Here is a 20,733-nt window from a genome sequence, read left to right as displayed (position 1 = left end):
TCCATTCTTGCTTTTGGTGAGGAATGAAGCCCAGGCACATGAGCTGTGGGGAGCAGTGGAAATAGAGTGGATCTAAAGGTCCCTTGATCTGGATAGATAGGGACTGGATTGTATGGGGTCACCCTAAAGGAGGCATGTGCCTTTCAGTTCATCCTTATTCATAACTGCAAGCCAGAATGACCTTGTCCTGCTGCTTTGTTTTATCTGCCTTCCAGACCTGTAGGGATCTTCGGGATGGGCATGCTCAGATGTTTTACAGTCAGTTGTGCCAAACACATCTAAGTTGTGGTTTCGTGGAATTTAGCACATTGACCACAACTAACTGAAATTTGATAGGCTACAAAAGGCATGTGCCTGGCACTATTCTAGGGCAGACTTGGGGTATCTGCTCTTTAGATGTAGGGGAGTTAGAGCTTTGTAGCTGTGCTAGCTTAAACAGTTTTCCCTAACCCATCTTCTTATAAGTGACAGAAGCATTTGTGCAGTCACTGGATATGGAAATGCAACTTTACTTTTGAAGTAGTGGCAGAAATCAGACAATTTTGCTCGTAAAGTATGGGTTCGTGTCAGTTTTTAAAGGGCTGTTAACTGCCTTCTAATGGGAAAACAAACACAGCTAATTTGCTTCCTGCTTACTTTGTAACACTTCTTCATTAGTTAAGATACATTGTGGCCACAGGGGTATTTATGGTATCTTGAGCTGTCTTGCAACTCTGGGAGACCTTTCTTTAGCTGTGTCAGTCGTGCACAGCTCATAGGACTGTGTGTACTGTGCACAGTGGCTCTTCTGAGTATGTCAGGCTAGGAGGTACACATGCTTTACCTTGGGGGGCTTGGACAGTTCTAGGTAGCAGTGGGCATTAGAGGAGGTGTGGAATATTTGTGCTCTATATAAGAGTGTTTCTGTTCTGAAAATCATCTGGGTTAGAGGTAAGAAGGTGCTGCTGCTTTTGCAGAAAGCTCCCTAAATTGCAGGGAGTTAGAGCTGCTCAAAGGTAAGGGCTATTTTTCTTTTGAGTTTGTGATTTTTCTTGTGAGTTTATGATTTGGTAGACTTGAGTGAGCTGTGGGAGCTGAAGTAAGTGAAGGTTGCATGCTGCATTGAAACCGGTTAAGGAAGGAAGAAGATTGTAAGTAACCCTACAGGGACTTAAAAGTTGAATTTTATGACATGAATCACTGGATGAAGTATCTTTAGTGTGTGTGGGAGCTGTGAGAAACTGCTCTAGGACCTGCGGCAGAAGATTTGAACAGCAAGTCAAGTTTCATTTTTACAAACCTGTGCTAGCCTTGGAGCTGTTAGGTGCAGCTCTAGAGGAACAGCTGGATGGTGGTCTGACTGGATCTGCAGGATTATGGGTTCCCATGGCTGTTGTTTCATAGCTTGTATCTTTTGAATTATGAAAGCTCCAGACCAACTCTGTCTGTGATGTCAACCTTGAACTTCCCTGACATCTTTTTAATCCAGTCATCTGCCTGTCTCTGTGCTGTAATTTAGCCTGATGGACTGCAGAACTGCATTCTAGGGAAGTGCCATGGAAACGCCTAGACATCATCATTAAGACGTGAGCTGGGGGAGCAAGAGCTGGGCTCACACTCTCATCTGTATGTGTGTGCACACACAAAGATGGACACACACACATTTAGGCAGTGGGAAGCTCCCCAGTCCCAGGAAGGGGTTGGCCCCACTTGGACCGCTTTCTCCCGCTTGAATTCAGGATGATCTGAATATTCTGAATGCTTGCTTTGCCTTCTCTGTTTTATGTCCATTGACTGCTAGCCTTCAACCGTAATCTTCACCTACTGTCTCCTTCCTCATCCTTTCACTGCCACTGTTAAATTATGCTTTTACAATGTCTCCTTCCCCCCTCCCCCATAAAATTATCCCTTTGTGACATTGCCTTCCAATCAAAAAGAAACATCTTGTCTACTGCTTTGCTTTTATGTTAATTCCCTTTCCCTCAACTGTGTCCTAGGACCGTGAGTGCTCTAACCATAGGGCCCATTCCTCTATCGCATGTCCTCCGTGTTTCTGTAACATAAGCAACAGCCAAGGAATATTTTGTTACTGTCCTAACGATGTTACAGGCTAATTCTGGAGTACTTCTTTTGTATTGGTTTGGTTTTTTGGTTAGTTGTTTTTGGAAGGGTAACATCAGGGCCGAATTTACTGAAAACCAAAGTGTTTAGATTACAAATCTCTCTGATAGCAGCATGGGCCTGCTGCTTGTCCTTTTGGTGTTGTGTGTAGGTGGATTTGTGTATGCAACTCTGCTCAGGATTGTTGAGAGTATAGAGGAGAATAAATAGGTTTACTTTTAGGCTGTTGTGTTAGCACATCTTTTTCAGTCATTTGCCTGAGTTTTAGTTATTACTCATAAATTCATTTCCTTCAATTTTCACATATTTAACAACACAGTGTATGTGGTTTGGTTACAGATCCTGGCCTTTCCCACTCAGACGTTTAGAGTTCTCAGGTGACTTTGCTACTACAAAGTCCAGCTAGAAAATCTACATGGGCTTAAAGATCTATCTTGTACTCATCCTTCTGCTGTAAGACTTTTGATCAGAGAATTCATTAAGTTAGAAGAAATCCTCAACCCTCTTTAATTCATGGTGGCTTTCCAGTTTTTAATGGATGAAAAAACATAGTAAAAATGTGGATTGTTTTTTTTTTTCTCCCCCACTTTTCATATGACCCCTAAGGTTTGGTTGCCATTGTAGAATTAACCTGACGGACAGAAATAGGGTGATACCAGCTTGCGGGTGAGATAAATGTATTTGTGGTATATGTGCCTAGAATGGCACAAAAATTCTGTTCTAAAAATTTCTGGATTAAGTGCAATAACTGTATTAATCTAGTTGTCATTCCTAAACTAGTTTACTGGTCAGCTACACACATGGAAACTTACTGTTGTGAAGCTTTCATGCTTTGTAGACTTATCTTGTGAGTCTGTCTCTCAGGTCATGAGGGATTTTGTTAGCTTCTCTGCTGAGGTTTTTTAACTATTGTGTGACCTTATTTAAAAGGGTGAGGAAGTGTAATGATATTTGAAAAACAGAGATCTCAACCACAATAACATCACATGGCCAACTTCTGGTTCTGAAAAGAGCCTTGAGATCAGAGGGGTGACTACTTAATGGGAACAAACTATGATGAAACACTCTTTACCTGGTGAAGTACCTGTATCTTGATTTGGCACTCAAGTCTGTCTGAGATGGTAGAATTGTCATCTGGGCTTTGTATTAAAAGAGGAGAGTCCTCACACTGTTCTGGATGTATTATACTTTTGCAGTGCTGTTAATTTCTAATAAACCACAAGGTGAAAAGACAGAGTTTGAATTTAAAGGGGCTTCAACTACTTCTTTGTTCAAAAAGAAATAAAGAAAAAAAGAAGCTGAATACTTCACAATTAGAGCAACAGTTTTGCAAGTGAATGGCGTTAGCTAGGTGTTAAGCAAAGTGACACTCCACTAAGGCAGTAAGAAGGGAAGGTATTTCTGCATTTTTGAGGAAAATGTGACTTTTTGGGGTACTGCCAGTTTTTAATGAGAACCAGAATAGTAGACTCTGCATAGGCCATTATTTACAATGGTCTTTGTGGCAGGCACTTTGGAGAATAATGTGAATGCAAACGTAACTTCCTCACAAAGTTCTGAGAAACATATTATAACTCAGCCAGAAGAGGTTTAGTGAGATTATTCCATTTCTTGATATGGCAGAGCTCCAGGCAAATGTGTGAAGGGGGGGGAAGCTTTAGCACCATCTGGAATCCACAAAAGCCTTCATTGCTGGCTGCCACCTTGAAACACTTACTGATAGAGAGATTTTACTAAACCTGTTAAGCGCTTTCTTAGTTTATTAAGCTTTTTCCGCGGTATAAAGTCTAACAAGGTGTCCAAGGATCAGTGAAATAGTAGAATGTCTTTCAAGTGGAATTGTGTAGTGAAGTCATCTTCTAAATGCAGAGAGCTGCAAAGGGGGTAAATTGTAAACATTTCTCAAATATCATGAGCTACATCACAGTCAACTGAGTTTGCAAAATTGCTTGTGGTAAGAGACTGAGTACTCTTTTAAGAAATTTCACCTTCATTTCTTTATTGTAGATTCTGATTTGATTCTCATTGTTACACACTTTGGCTTGTTTATACCTAGTATTTATTTTTGTCTTAAGACAAAAACCACAGAATTTAACTCCTGTCAGTGAATAAAAAAAAAAAACAACCAAAAAACCACCACCAACAAAAAAAGGGCTCTCCAAAAAGTGTGTGTGTGTTCCTGCTGCTTATCAAGATTTCCATTTAACGTTCTTCCATAGCTGGAATATGTGCTGCCAGTGCCAGATGGCACAGTTTCTTAGAGAAGAACTAGCTCTTGCTTAGTAGTAATGCAGACAAACAATACCAAATTAGCATAAGCAAATGTCAGTGAGTTAACATAAAGCCTGTGTTATTTCTTTCTTTTCTTCTTTTCCTAGGCCATGGGTGTTGAGAGTGACCAGGAGATTGTACAGATGATTGGCACAGAGGAACATGTGATGGCTGCATTTGCTCCTAGCCTGGAAGAATGCCAAAAAGCTCAGATTTTTACACAGATGCAGGTGTGTCTTTTCACATGGCCAGAGGCCATAACAATCTAGAGAGGGGGTATTGACCACTTTGCTGTGTCAGCAGTGGACATACACTTTGTGTTTTAAGATTTGTTTTGGGGGGGTTATTTTAAGCTGAGGCTTTTTAAAGGGTCAGGACTTGTCAAACGTGAGACTTCGCTCTCATTACCAAACTGGAGAAGAAAAAATCAGTCAAGAAATGCTTTGTTTTCAGAAGCCCAGGGTTGTGTTTTAATGGCATAACCCTGTATATAACAAGTAGCACTATCCATGAAATTAGGGGGGTTTGTTGAAGACATTTTTAAAAAAGGAATTGCATGCCCCATTTGGCAGAAGCCCATTGATGTGGCTATGACCATTTCATCATGAGTAGATGTTCTATTCTAGTCACTTGTATAAAGCCTACAACAGTAGCCACCCTCTGTCCTGCTAAAGACTCAGCAGAATTCTCTTAGCTCATGTACTTTTTTTAGTTAGCCAGAACATAGGCCATTTTGCTAGAAGCAAATGGCAATATGTTAATCTGCTAGAAGCAGCTTTTGGAGGTTAATCTTATTTCTGCTATTTCATTGTAAACTTTGTCAAATCATTCCATGTGTGATGTTTAGTGTTTTAAAGTGAAAACTTTAAAGTGAAAAGTCCTGGTTTTCATCTTTGGGGGGCTTTTGAGGGTTCCATTTAGCTTGAAGAGCTCCTAATTTAGAATCAGGTGAGTAAAATGGTGAGCTGGAGCAGCACAGAGGAATGCGAAGCATTCAGGAAGGTAGAAAAACAGAAATACAGAAGTTATTGTGCAAGAAATGTCAAATGAATGGAGAGATAGTTCTTTGTGGAAGAAGGTAACAGATGGAAAGGATAATCTGTCATTTACTGGAGAGAGTGATTCTTTCACGTAGCTTCATGGCTTATCCTGTGTGGACTTGGATAGTTTCTTGACTTATCTGACTAGGAATTCTGCAGATTGATTGACAACTGGTAGGAGAGGAGGAATCCATTGCAAGGCACTCCTGGAGACAGACGTGGATGCCACACAGTAGCTTTTGGGGATATTAAACTGTGAGTGCCACCTCATGGTTTAATATCTGAATGAAATTTAGCAAGTGCACAAAAGAACTGAAGGTGAAAAGTCTAATTAAATAAACTAGGTATCTTTGGAATTTATAGAGTCCTTTTTTCCTATATCTCTGCCATATCCCTTCTTTTAATATTATAGTAATAGTGGATTTTCACCCCTTTCCATTCCAAATTCTATCAACCTGTGATAAACATGTATATTTAGTCAATTGTGTCAATTTTCAAGAATTTTTTTCTTAGTATCACTTACACCTTTGTTATTTTGCAGTTTGTTTGGAGTTTGTATCATCCATAGCTGGTGAGATGGCACTGGATGAGGAGTACACACATAACTCCATGTGTGTGTATATTTGTCTGGGTTACAGTTCTGATATTAACTCAGGTTAATTCCCCCCTTCGCAGGCATTAAAGTACATTGGAAACAAAGTACGAAGGCAAAGGATGTGGGGAGGCCCAAAGAAAACAAAGATGGAAGAAGCCCGAGAGCTGCTGGCATCAACCATTCTGACCCATGTTCTTGTATGTAACGTTCTGGGGGTTTTATAAACTGGAGTAAGCTTGTATGGTTATTTATGGTGCAAGCTTTGTTGGCAGGGAAAAATGTCTTTGATGGCTTTGTAGCTGAGATAAAGTAAATCATCCTCAAAATAAAGGGGAAGACTTGGATTGAGTCAAAAGAAATCTTTTTGAGATGCTGTATCATTGAACTAATTAAACTATGCATTGTTTTTCTGCATAGCCAGGCAGTATCAGGTGTTAATTCAGGACTTTCATCTCATGACCTATACCTTTATGCTGATTTACTTCCATTTGCTATCTGTTTCAAAGTCACTAATGTGTATTTTTTGCATTTTTAAAGAAAGTAAAGCGCTCAAATCCCTTTTGTAACTCCTCCATCAGCCCAGATTAACAGTAATTTAAATGGATGTGTTCATCTGAATAAGAACTAAGGAGATGATCCTGAAACATTTGTTTTTGTTTTGTTTGGTTTTTCTGGATTTTTTGTTTACAGGTGAAAGAATTCAATTTTCGTGCCAAGTGCATATACACAGCAGTGATGGTACGCAGAGTAATTTTGGCTCAAGGAGAAAATAAGGTAGATGACAGAGACTACTACGGAAATAAGCGTTTGGAACTGGCAGGGCAGGTGAGTTTTTACTTCAGAACGAAGTGTTTTGGGGTTTTGTTACGGTCTCCTTTTAAAAGATGCAGAATAAGGAGTATCCCTGTCTTTTCAGTTGAAGTGTTTTCCCTCTCATTTTATTTTTGTTGGCTTTTCTGTGTTGACTCATAGATCTGCTTCCATGATTGAGACTAATACATTATATCCTCACTTCTGTATTGCCTCTTTACACCAGATAAAAGGACAGAGCAGTGCAAATATAGCATCAGTTCTAGCTGTGATATAACACTGCTATTGCCAGGAAGGCAGCAGTAAGAGCCATCCTCCAGTGTTCCCCTCTAAGCAACTGGGTAAGGGAATAAACTGGGACAAAGGAGGTGCCTGCATGTCAGGTCCAGGCTGTCCCATTGTGGAGAACCCAGCTTGTGTAGCAGCTCACAGAGCAGCCACTCAAGCCTCCTGTAATTTGGTGCCCATAAGACCGTTCGTTTGTTGTCAGCTGCCTCTCTGGCGTAGCATGAATTAACAAAATGAGGGGCTCAAAGTTAATTTGAGCAACTAACGAAAGTGGATTTTGTGGACTTCTCTGCTTGCAGAATTTTGGCACTGGAGGCAGCAGCAGTAACAAAAAGCTGTAAAGGAGGGAATGGTTTGAGGTGTCTGGCTGGCACAGTTCTTTTGCAGACAGGGTGGCAGTTCAGAGCTGTTGGCCAAACTGCATTCTCCTAATGCAATGGGAATTTGCCTGTCAGGTGAAGGAACTGCTTAGCTAATATGGCATGGATTTTCCAAGTAAGCCACATGTGCTTACTTGCTTAAACAGTTTATATTAGGCTTGGACTTTGCTGTGCTCAGTACTAACCTAAATTGGAGTTTCAGTAGTTGGTATCACCTCTGGTTATTGATCATGCATCAGAAATTCAGACAAGTACACAAAATGCACTGGATTGCAGAAACTGCATCTCTGCTGCCCACAGCATTTGTATTGGGATTTCTGTTGCAGCATGTATAACAATATCTGCTCCTTTTTTTTCCTGTCCAGTGGAAATTCTGATTTTATTGTACTTTTTAAGATGTGTGCTTGCATATTGTCTCATACTCCTTCTTTCCACCCAGCCCTGCCCTCCATGCACATGTGAACGCATACACAGACACAGAGACAACAATCATTTTACAGTAAAAATCACATGCTTTGCTTCCTAGTTTTCTGAAGAAATAAGGGTGACACTTGAACACATTCAGAGCACAAATACAAGGGAATAAAACCTCCTAATTTTTTAGGATAAGAAAATTCTTTCTTCAAATTAATATGTTCAGTGTTCATCAAATTTTTACTCTGTTGCTGAGGCGGAATATATCTCTTAAAGTGTAAGGAGTAGTAAGTGGGCATTCGTGCAACATTCTAATGGGATAAATATTTTACACTGTAATGGGTTTATTTGGTTTCTGCGGTAATGTTGCTGTAGTTTTGTATGTTTGTAATCAGCAAAATTAGTTGTTGCTTTGTCATCAGATTGTTCTTATTTAACTGGATTGAAGGAGTAGTTTGTTTTTTCCTAATACTTTCAGAGGCAGAAAGTAGAACAGGTAAAGAGTTTTCTACAAGCTGTAAGAAAAAGGCCTCTGCTCACACAGATGTTAACAACCAAAGTTGGTTTAAATTATGTGGGAAAAGGTTTTAAATGTAGAGGATCATCATAACAAAGCCAATGCATATTTTTTCTACATCAAGGAGAACTATGCACAGGGGTTGTAACAATTGATTAAGAGTAGTTCTTTCTCTCTTGTGGTATTTTAAATGTTCATTTCAAGATGAATGATTGAATTCCCCTCTGCCAGCTTACTGGTGAAATAGTAATTTGGTTGGATTGCAGACTAAATAGTGTAGAGATTTTTTTGCCGGTTTCTAGATGTTTGTGTTTAGCTAAAGTTTGTGTGGATAAAATGGTTGGTGGTGGTTTGGTTTTGGTTTGGTTTTTTTTAATGCCAGCATGTTCCTGGAATAAAAACGCTGTTGATTTAAAATTGGAATAAATTAAAAAAAAAAAGAAAATATTCCCATGTGAGGAGAAAAACATAGCGGTCTAAACAGTGTAAAGACATAAATGACATTGTCTTTATAAAAATGTGTGAAAACAATAGCTGCTAATTTCACACCCCATGGGACAAGAGAGTACGAAATGTGCTTTAGCTTTAGATAACAGAGTTGTATCCACTAGCCAAGCTGGTTTACAGAGCTTTCTCTTAGTCTGTCTGCCACTAGAGGCTCAGTAGGCCAGGTGCCAGCTGAGGTGTTAGCAAAACCTACCGATTTCAGGCTTAATCTTTTCACCTACCTTTTCTCTTCCCTTAATGTGTTCATTATTTGCTAAGCATTGCTCTGTTCTTTGTCCTCATTTTTTTTTGTTTCTAATGCAGCTTGCTTTGTATGGGTGAGATATGGAACACCACCAAAATCCGGCACCCTGGAAAGCAAGGGATTTCTACCCTGTGACAAAAGAATACCGCCTTGACTTCAGAGATTGCCTAATCCCAGCTGTTCTGATAATATAATTAAGGCTGCCTAATGTCTTTAATTTTGCAACCAGTTTGTGTGAAAGGGAGAATTTGGCACTCTAAAGGCTTAGACACTAAATAGCAATCTCAAGGCGCCTAATTAGAATTCTCTGACATTAAGCTAATTGCTGAAACTGTATTTCAGCAGCTTAACTTCTTTATTAATTTTTCTTAGGATTTTCAATGAAAATCAATTGATGAGCTGTCAGTATTTTTTTTCCTTAAATATAATTTGCTCTTTAGTGCTCCTCTCTGAAGCAGGCTGAAAGGCCCTGGACTAACTATGAAATCCATTGAATATTATCAGTGGCATTCCATCCTTTCTCTTTAATCTCTTGCTCTTGACCTAAATAATGTGGTTATTGTGAGATTCTTCTTTGCCAGATAGTCAGAGCTCTTAGAGAGTCTGAGTGAAATTAGCAAAGTATGAGGCTTTCCAGGCTGGCAAACAGTAACAAGTTGGTGTACTTGGGGTGTAACTGACTTTATTAGTTAGAGAAGAGGAAGGGTGGTGTGCCTTTATAATCCCCACGGTATATGGAATTACGAGATTCTTGCAGTTTTTGATGAAGAAATCAAATATGAAAATGTGTTCTGGGTGATTTTTTAAAGTGTTTAGTTAAATGTTTCAATCCTGCTCAAACCTGCTGAGGTCAAATGTTTACTGTAGTTAATTTCAAAATAGTTTAGTCCTTATTTAATGTGACTATCAACCATCTTAAAACTACACATTTCTTCCTCTTACTTTTTCCCTACTTTTGAAATTCTTCCCTCAGAATCTTATTTTTGGCTTCCCCAGTGGGTTCTCCTTCTTGATACAATGCTTCATAAAAGTTGCTTTTATTTCTGGTGGAAATCTAATTTAAATTAACTGTGACATCACAGGTGACTGGATTTCTTTTGACAATGGTGAGAGAGTATCATTTTGTAACTGTTAATGGTATTACAAACATCAGGAAGGGAAAGATGGTCTACAGCGTCTTCCTCTCATGCCAAGGTTGGGTGTAAAAACCTCTCTGTCCAGAGTGGAAATAGGATTCGACTTTTGCCAAGGGTTAGCATGCAGTGTGTGTTGTCACCAGCTTTACAGTATCATTTGCCAAATGCTTTGGTCAGCCCAGCTGGAGCACATAGGTAGAATAAAGCAATTAAAAGTTAGTGGCCCATCCCAGGGACAGAGGAATGAGTGTGGTTTACTTCCTAGTTTCCAGAAGGTAAGGAAAGGTGGGGACTGTGTCTCATGCAGACAGTTAAAATTCAGTTTAATTCTGCATATACAAAAATTATATGGTACAAATGACTCCAGAATGTCTTAGCTTGTGATGGATGTAGGGCTTGTTCAGCCCTACAATGCTTTGTGCACTGGGAACTACCATTTCTGGCACTGCTAGCAGCTGCATTTTTGGTTCTTCTGACACTTGGAGCTGTTTTAGACTCAAGTCCCAGGACAGGACTGCCAGGCTTTACTGTTTACAGTGCTTGCTTGCAAAGCTAATCATTGTGAACACTTAAAATGTATCATGTGGTACAGATTTAAATGTTTTGGAAAGCTATTAGTGTTGCAAGGAGAGGCTGAGCAAACTGCAGAAGCAAAGCAGATTGGAGAGTGAAAAAAGTCAGACCACAGACTTTGGTAGCCTTTTCTTTTTATGGCTGTTTCAAGAACTAGAAGTAATTAATATACATATACAGGAAATAATATTGTTAAAAGGCAGCACTTTTGAATGGTTCTGTTGCTGGGTTCATTTTGGGTTGTTTGGTTGGTTTTTTCCCTATTCAGCTGAGTTATGCAGCTTTGTTGCTTGAATTGTAGACTTTGGGTTGTTGGTTTGGTTTTTATAAGGGAGAGATGTGAAGAGTATTGCACTTTCTAGACAGTAGCAGTTCTAGAAAACAGTGACAGATGTTGAACCAGCTGAACTTTTCTGTGGGTGTAATTGGTTTTCCACAGATTGTGATTGGCAGAAAGTAGCAGGATAAAAGTCTGTATGAGTAAGGAAGCTGCCTATGAAACCTGAGATATGTATTAGAGTAAAAACCATTCTTGCCTCCAAATCTTGTGTGTAATGCAGGGTTGTACATTTAGGATATTAAATCTTTAAAAGAGTTTGTAACTCTTTTAGGAAGAAGTAAATCAGGTGGGTTGTAATGTAGCAGATTAGAGAAAATAGTTGGATAGCGTAGAGACATATGGCTGTGCTAAAATATTGTGAAGGAAGGACTAAAGCAAACCAAAAAGGGATAAGTGCATAAACTTAGACCAATATTCTTAATTTCTGTTTTAAGTTCTCTAATATTGAACTTTAACAAGGCAAAAAACTTGTGATAAAAAATTATCATTTGTGAAACAGAAAAGTTACATTTTAACTGACAAAGCATATAAAGGTAGGAATATTAAACACATCTCCCCTCTCTTTCCCCATCTCCTAGACTTGAAGAAGTATAATTCTTCCCTTAACTGTTTTGTATTTCCAGCTTCTTTCTCTTCTGTTTGAAGATTTGTTCAAAAAATTTAACTCTGAGCTGAAAAAGATTGCTGACCAGGTCATCCCCAAGCAGCGTGCGGCTCAGTTTGATGTTGTGAAGCACATGCGACAGGACCAGATCACCAACGGCATGGTCAATGCCATCTCCACAGTAAGTATTTGTGTTCTCATTCTAGTATGCAAAGCTTTTCCACCATAGTGAATGATGGAAATGGGAACATTTATTTTTGATGAATCTTCCGGGTTTGGTTTGAAAAGCAAATCTGTTTTGTGGTTTTTTATGGATTAAAACGTCAAATCTCGTGTCGTGGGCAGGGCGTGTGGAATTCACTGAAGAATCAATAATCATCAAGCATCTTTTATTTCAAACTGATGTTTTAGTTTTTGAGAAGGAATGGTAAAAACAGGCAAATTTAGAATAGTGGTTCTGTCTGTCTTCTAGGTTCTGCTTGACTATGTGGTTTTTTATTATCTGGATTTAGCTGGGGTCAGGTTACATCATTTGTACAAAAGATTTTTGAAAAAACAGCAGGAAAACATCATGAACAGGAGGGAAAAAAAAAAACCCCTCAACCTCAATTCTAAGCTCTTTGAGGGCAGTGCCTTTTTATTCTGAAGTTGGTGGAATGAACAAATTTTCAGCATAGTTAGTTAGAAGTTAGTACTTCTGTTAATGATACTGATCTATTTAACAGGGAAATCTGCTGCATGCTGTAATATTAAAAAACCCCTGATAATTACCCTTTAAATATTTGTCTTGGTTGGATTTTAGCCTGTTTCTGCCTTCTGCTGGAACAGATACTTTCATTCATGCCGGTGGACAAGAACAATAATAGCTTCTAAGTTTGTCTTTCACCTCAGGCATCTGCAAGAGCAATTTGTGAGATTGCTCCTGAAATCCAGCTAGTAGCTTGTAAAAGACTTTGAAATGCATGATTTTTAAAAGAAATTAGATTAGACCTAAGTATTTTAGCAGCTGGTAAAAATTGTGGAACTTAATTTTTAATCTTTGGTGCTCTTAAGAGGGCTTTTCTGCCTAGCATGAAACTGAGGTTTTTCTTTGGCTCTTGTAAACAAATTAATTCCACATATTGTATCCAAAACCACCAACAGTCTGTAACTTACAAATCCCAGTGCTAAAGCCTTATCACTGTTTAATTTTATGAGTGCCCCAAATGTAGTTAAATCTCTATAGTGCATGTAACCAAAACAATTGACAGATTTGTTTCTCTAAATGCTAGTGCTTTCTTCTAGCTTGTGCCAGTTTTTCCATTTGGACTGACAGAGATAAATCTGCAAATATTCAGTCCATATTCAGTAAAGTCTTCGTTCTTCCTCTGTCTTTGGACTTTTTTTTACTGCCACATAAGCAGTTAAACACCATCTGCTCTTGAGCATTGAAAAATAATTTCTCAGGAACAATGCCCAGTGCATACTATTCAAGAGATTAAGCAAATACCATAAAAATCATTCTTGGAAATGACAATCTCCAATCTCACCAGAATGATAGTCTCAGAGAGCATGAAATAACTGAGCAGATTCATAATTACACCAGTAGCATGCAAAAGAATTCATAGCCCTACTGCATCAGCTGTACAATGGTGCTCAGTGATATTTGGTACAGGTCCTCTTCTTACCCTGGAAAACACCAGAAGAGAGGGTAGGGCAGGCAGCAGTGCCAGAGGCCTGATGGACATTTCAGCATCTGAAGAATCACCTGATGCCACTGAGGGGGCAACTTCCCATTCTTAAGAGTTCTTAATAGGATGGTCTCGTTTGGGGGTGGGCTCACAACTGCCCTGGCCCCATTTTGGTTTTCTTTTCTGTGGACAACTTTTGAAGGATCCAGTCTGTCCCTTCCAAAGCACAAAGAATATTTTGTATGACTTCTTCAGGCAGCATTTTTACCTCCCTTTTTTCCCCAATCTTTTTGATTTTAGACTCTTCTGGGCAGCAAAGAGGAAACCACATACTAATTTAGCCTACAGATGCAATACTTGCTAGCTTGAAGAAAAACTACTGATTTATTGCATTCTTCCACTTACATTCTTGTAACTTCTACTCTTTAAAGAATGAAATGGTCTGTGAGTGAACCCTTCCCAAGGATGTTAAGCAAATGAACAGGATACTTTTTCTTTTGACTGACTTGCCATTGGTCATTATGTCTTCCCACTTGCTATTACAAATTTGAGACTATTTGATAGTCTCTCCAGTGGAAGGAAATAACAAAATCATTTGTATGGGTGGTGTTTTCTTCCTGTTGATCACTAAGTGGGATTGTGCTGTTAAAAGTGTAAATAAAAAAGCCAAGGAAATCACCCTTTAAAAGGATTTTGGAGTAGTACAGCAAGTGAGCTTCAAATTATTTGTTAGTATTGGTGAGCTGAGTTTCTCAAAAAGGCTACAAGAATTAGCAGAAGGCAATCCTTGGGAAAATGTTACCTTTGGACTGACCAGTAACATGGTGCCTGGGGTAAATAGTATTTCAGACAGAAATTTACTGTATCCACTGACTCAGGTGCTGAGAACTGGATATGGAGTAAATGTCATGAAGACAAAAACTGCAGCACCATATTTCAAGATTTCAGTAGAGATTATTAAATCTGCTTGTCACGGAAACATATTTGTGTCCTAGAACATGGTCTGATCTCCTCTGGTCTCCTAATTAAAAGCCCAAGTGACAGTGCCTGTGACAGTCCTGGAACACAATACCTCTGAGATGTGCATGGATCTTGCATTTCATACTTCATGTTATCCAAAGAGAAGTTGGGTAGACCTACTCCTCCCACACACACAATCTTCTGTGAGAAGACACTTCAGTGAGTCTTTTTCCTCTGGATTCTAAAAACAAAAGGCTTCAAGAAAGTACAGAGGGCTTTGATGTCAGACTTCTGCAGCATAAATGTCTGTGTTTCCTACAAAAGCAACAAATCATGGAAAAGACAAAGATCGTGGATCTATTGTAAAAGTGTTACATCACTCAAAAGACCTTTTTTTTCTTTTTTAAATACTCAAAATCTATATTACAAAACCAGAAAACCATTTAATGTAGCTAAATTTGAGTATTGATTTCCCTGTGAGGGACAGATGAAAAAGGATATTTGTGTGATTGGATATGTAATAGCAAAAGTATCCTCTCATCTGAAAGAGATTATTAGGAGTTTATATGCAGATAGGTAGTAGAAACATGGTTTATATAAACGGACAACATTTGTCTTGCAAAGCTCCTCAGATATCATTCTGTCTAGATACTGGACAAAGTCAAGACAAGGACAAACTGCATAAATTCTTTTGAAACATTAATTTTATTCTACAGGGAAATTGGTCTCTAAAGAGGTTCAAGATGGACCGCCAAGGCGTGACACAAGTCTTGTCCCGCTTGTCTTACATATCTGCTCTGGGAATGATGACCAGGATCTCTTCTCAGTTCGAAAAGACCAGGAAAGTGAGTGGTCCTCGATCGCTGCAGCCATCTCAGTGGGGGATGCTCTGCCCTTCTGACACTCCTGAGGGAGAGGTGAGGAATTTCTGGTTTGGTTTCTGTGTTTCTTGTCCTGAGGAATGGAGACGCTGTTTAATTTGAAGCAGGTGGTCCTCCATCAGAGGAATAATTCTGATGAGGAGGTTTCTGGAGAGGCTATCTTCAGCCTGATAACACAACTTGTGTGTCTTCTGACATCCTACCTGTTTACATCCTGGTCCTCTTTACTATATTGCCTTTTTTCTCCTGCATGAACTGTCTGGAAACAGTTCTGAAGTCATTTGGCTATATGAGAATGACATGAGGGCCCCCATTTTTGCAGTGGAACTACTTGCTCTCTTTTGATGAGAGCAGCAAGAGAGTACGTTGCTGAGTAGTTGAAGAGAGAAATATAGGGTTATACGTGGTTGGTTAACTTAAAATCTACTTTAGTGCCTGTATTTTTTATTAGTTTGTAAGTGCTAAAGCATTGCATTTTAGTGTGATGTAGAAAATTCTGCTTTTGTCCCCTCCAGATTTTTAGGGTAATTAATTTGTTTAATTTCTTTCACTTTAAATTTCATCATCTTTTTGTTTTTGTCAGTCAGAAGTACAGTTTGGGGAGGAAAATGTAAGTATGGTATTAGTACATAGGAAGAGAAAGGATAAAATATGTGGGGTTTTGTATTTGTTTTTTTTTCCTAGGCCTGTGGTTTGGTTAAAAACCTGGCCCTCATGACTCATATTACTACGGATATGGAAGATGGCCCAATTATTAAATTAGCCAGTAATCTTGGAGTTGAAGATGTCAACTTGCTCTGTGGTGAAGAACTTTCATACCCAAATGTGTTCCTGGTTTTCCTTAATGGTATGTTACTTTTCAGCAGTCCTGACTGATTTGTTGCTGGTGGAGAGTTAGGCTTCAGAAACCCTCCATCAGTTCTTGAAGCACAGTCAACTGCAGATGCTGCTTTCCACGTGCAAATCATTTCCTCTGTAAATATTTTGATAGGGTTGGGCAAAGTAAAAGACAGGCCAGATGATGACACTTAGTTGCATGAAGTTGTGTCTTCAGAACTCTGAGTGCAGATGTGTGTAGCTGGGAAATTGAAGCTTTCTCAAATTTCAGCCCTGTTTTTAAGCTCACTTGCATAAATAGGCACAAAAATATGTACAGTGAACTACAGGGGTTTTTTTGGTTTTTCAGATATTGGCCAAAGGAGGTGCCATTAATAAAGTACTTTTAAAAGAAAATAACTGTTAAATTTGTAATAAATTTACAAATTCAGATCTTCATTTACAGGAAGTATTTCGTTTCCTGTAATCTTTATATGTTTTTATATGTATTCATGCACTTTAAAGTGCCTTTAAAAACAGAAAGAAAACATCAAAACATCAATTGGTTACAAAGTTTAGCAGTGCTAGTTTCTTTAAAATTACCTTTGAAGGGGCATCTTGCTTTGTGCATGATTAGAAAAATTAGACCTGGGAAAACAAGCCTTTCTTCTTTGTTATAAAGGGATGATTTGGCACACGTGCTTTGCATCTGCACATTCATGTTCCTTTTACAACTGATCTTTGAGTGTTACTAACACAACAGGTACTATGGTATCAGATTTCAAAATACTGACATTTTTAAAACTACAATTGTGATTTCAAAATAGCCTTTTGTCAGCAGCATCCACTTCCAGGGACTAGTGTGTAACGTCTGTCACCACGGAGAAGTTCTCCGTTTACCCTTGAATTAAACCTCAGTTGTTCTTCAACCCTGCCTTTTCCCAGTAACATAAAAGCAACACTTGACCAAACTGCATTCCTTTGCTCTGCTTTTCTGTAGCAGTATGTTAAAGATAAGGTTCAGTGAAACCACATGCACTCTCTTCTGTCTTTTTTTATGGTCCAGAGGGAAGTGCAGAGCCAAAATATTGGACTCTTCCTTCACAAGCTCAGTGCAGTACAGGACAAGATAGTATGTTCCCAAATGTAGATGAATTAGTACTAAGTGAGGCAAGCCAAGTTACTGTTCAATCCACTTGTTTGTGGGTTTAATCCATAAAAAATTCTAACTTGTGGATAGCTGACTTGATCCTGATTTAAACTTTCGACCTAAGAAGGCAGATGATCGGTTAAGTACAAATTGTTTCTGTTGTCTTACAAGCTCCCTGAACTATCACCCTTTGTCTTCTTTAAAGTTTTTAAAATGTGACCACAGTTATTTATTTTATATATTAAGATTACTTTAGTCAGATGACTCTTCAAATTACTTTTACTCTCTTGTTTGTTCATTGTGCATCAGAATACTTATGTCTGAGCTGAAGTGCCCTGCTAAGACAGCTGAGTTGAGCTAAGTACCTGAAAGAGAAATTCCGGTGCTGTTGTGAGTGATTGCATATATCAAAATATCAGGACTTTCTAAAATTTCTGACAAGGCAGCAGAACAGTTCCTTGGTCTGTTCTTGGAAACCTTGAATCCATTTCAGTATAGGTGAAATTGCAGACTTCAGAGTTGTTAACTTTGCACCAACTGATGAATGGGCACTGGAGCAGAAACATACTTGAAGAAAGCTGAAGATGCACATCATTTGGTTTCTCAAGCTGTTCGGAAGCATGCAGGTTGATGACTTGTGAAATTCTGACAATTCTGAATTGAGAGGAAAAAAGAGCCAATTCTTACTCATGTTATAAAAGGGAAATTTTACAGCAACTCATTATTTGCAAGAAGCAGGAAGTACTTCTGTGCATGTTACACATGACCAGAATTTGTAAACAGAGTTTTGGATGTGCAAAGGATGCACCAGGTGTTTCTTCTCTCTCTGAACAGGTAACATCCTTGGTGTCATACGTGATCACCAGAAATTAGTCAACACCTTTCGGATAATGCGTCGAGCGGGTTACATCAATGAATTTGTTTCCATCTCTACAAATCTGTCTGACAGATGTGTCTACATCTCCTCTGATGGAGGGAGATTGTGCAGGTAAACTTCTCATCAGAATTACCTCACTACTGAGCTGGTTATAAACACTGTTCTATGCGCTGTAAATACACTGGGCTAAGACTTTCACAAGAACAGATTGAAGCAAATTCAGTAAGACTTGAGCATCTCTTTGCTCCTTAAATTGCCCTGATTCAAAACAGACAGAGGTTGGAAGAAGCAGAACAGGTTAATGAATATATGCATATTTTAGCATTGACTGGCTGTGTGCGTATTCTGTGTGTACTTCAGCAAAGCAGCTGTCACCACTACTCGTGGCATTCCACTTTATTAATTAAATGAATCTCAGAGCATGTTGAAAGCAGTTTGAGGCATGTCAGAGGCTCCAAAATAGTAAATGTACAAACTATCAATTAGTCACACCTGGTCAAGACATCCAGAGTAGGGGCATATTCAGTGGCAGAGAAATTACTTTTCCAGTCAGGGCTAATATATGTCATTTGGGAGATGGCAGTAAAGCTTCCAATTTTTAAAATAAAAGCAAGGGAAATCATGTGGATTTGCAAGGCTTTACCAAGTTTGCTTTGTGGCACCCCTCACCCTGCAATTGTTCAGATATCCCTATCAACCATTTAAAAGTGCTTATTAGTCTTCTAACAGTTATTTAGACTTCAGAGGGGACTCCACAAGTGTCTTGTGGCTATTTACTGCTCTTTATAAATGCAACTTGTCCAAACAGCAACAGCCTTTGACGTTGCCTTCTTGCGTGCCATCCTTTGTGTCAGTGTTTTTGTGTGGTAGGGAAGCCTTCAGAGATCCATGTGCTGTTGAAATTTATGGATTCATCAGAGATCACCCATAGTAAATGCCTGTACTCTACATCATGTAGGCAATGGCAGAATGCAACCTTGCATATGGACACTTGAGCACAAACTGTTCACTTGCTGTTCTGTAAAATCCCTGCAATAACCATGGTACTAAATGCTATTCGTAGCTTCGTAGGTTGGGAAATCTCAAATCTTTTAAAGCCATCATCAAAATCTATAGGTGAAACTTAGAAAATTTTAGTTTAAAGATTTAAAGGGAAAAAAATGGCTTTCACGTCAAAATTTAAGGCTTGATTTTCTGATACACTTTTAAAGTTATATCAAACTAAGGTCTGAATAGTCACTGATTGTATTTATGTGGATTTATCAGTTAAAGGTTGGTAAATTTTTTAAATAGTTTATAGAATAGGTTGTGCATAGTCAGGGTTCTTACTGTAAGTATAAATTAAGTTACCTGCCTAAGTGTTTGCTATGACAATCCTTTTTTTTTTTTTTATTTCAGGCCTTATATAATTGTCAAGAAGCAAAAACCTGCAGTTACGAATAAGCATATGGAAGAACTGGCTCAGGGATACAGGTACACAATTCCAGCAGGCCACATTCATCTTCACCAAGTAAACACTGTGTGGAAATATGTCAGTCAGTATTTCACAGTCTTGGGGTTAGCTAATTAGGGAAGTCTGCTCTCCTATATAAATTCATCATCTCTGTCCTGGAGATTTTCTGTTTAAAGTCAAATTAAGGCCAGTGGTCTTACTTTGTTACTGCTGTGAGATTTGGTAGGTACACAGAATAAATGCATCTTACAACCTCATTTTTCTGCAAGTGGAAGGTTTGAGGTAGTATCATCCTTCTCCTGATTGAAAAATCAAACACCTCACAGGAGTATCAACTTGATTGCCCTAAATTAGGCACATTCAGAGTTTTTGAAGGTCCTTGCAAATTCTTAGTTTGTGTATTTTAAGAAAACCACACTTAGAGAAAGGCATTTAAATTTAGCCTAACTAAATTTCAAAAAACCATCATAAAAAAATCTCTCATCATGATTATCCCTATATTTGCCTACATTTACAGTGATGATGAGTACATATGGGAAGATTTTCTTGAGTTGTTCAAGTAAGTAACATTCACCTGTCAGACTGTGAAGCAGTGAATGGGCAACAGGATTAATTAAAAAAATACATTTTTCTTCAATATGCAATGTGCACAGAACTATACATGTAGAAGTATTTATTTGGTTTAACTTTACATATTACGTTCTTTTAATATATGTACTAAGTATTTTATGCTTGCAGAAATATGAGACAGTACTTCTAGTGTAATTTTTAATTTATCTGTAGGAATTTTGAAGACTTCTTGCATGAAGGCCTTGTCGAATATTTGGATGTGAATGAAGAAAATGACTGTAACATTGCACTATATGAAAATACAATCAATAAGTAAGTACACATTCAGTAACTGGTACTGGAAAAACTTTCATAGGGTAACTCTCAGAAATGCAAACATATAAATAATGTTACTGTTTCCACATGTACACACTGCTCCCTTGCTAGTGGTTGAAACTACTCCAGATGAAAGCTAAAGAAAGAAAGAAATCTGTCTGCACACATCCTAAATTATCCATGGCAAGTTACAAAAAATAGTTTAGGTTTTGGGAGATCTAT

At 38.5% G+C, this 20,733-nt stretch overlaps 1 protein-coding gene across 1 annotated transcript in view; it reads left to right on the top strand.

Moving 5' to 3' along the window:
• Window positions 1-20,733, top strand: part of POLR3B (RNA polymerase III subunit B) — a 75,542-nt gene that overhangs the window by 13,617 nt on the left and 41,192 nt on the right. Inside the window, exons 10-18 of the mRNA XM_069002948.1 lie at window positions 4,479-4,601; window positions 6,087-6,203; window positions 6,697-6,831; window positions 11,839-12,000; window positions 15,166-15,366; window positions 16,015-16,177; window positions 18,131-18,284; window positions 19,572-19,646; window positions 20,410-20,508. Coding sequence (XP_068859049.1) covers window positions 4,479-4,601; window positions 6,087-6,203; window positions 6,697-6,831; window positions 11,839-12,000; window positions 15,166-15,366; window positions 16,015-16,177; window positions 18,131-18,284; window positions 19,572-19,646; window positions 20,410-20,508 — 1,229 coding nt within the window. The remainder of the gene's footprint in view (window positions 1-4,478; window positions 4,602-6,086; window positions 6,204-6,696; window positions 6,832-11,838; window positions 12,001-15,165; window positions 15,367-16,014; window positions 16,178-18,130; window positions 18,285-19,571; window positions 19,647-20,409; window positions 20,509-20,733) is intronic.

Source organism: Aphelocoma coerulescens, chromosome 1A, assembly GCF_041296385.1.
Source record: "Aphelocoma coerulescens isolate FSJ_1873_10779 chromosome 1A, UR_Acoe_1.0, whole genome shotgun sequence".
Taxonomy (NCBI): Eukaryota; Metazoa; Chordata; class Aves; order Passeriformes; family Corvidae; genus Aphelocoma; species Aphelocoma coerulescens.
Note: the sequence above shows the minus strand (reverse complement) of the source record. Positions and strands in the feature narration are given on the sequence as shown.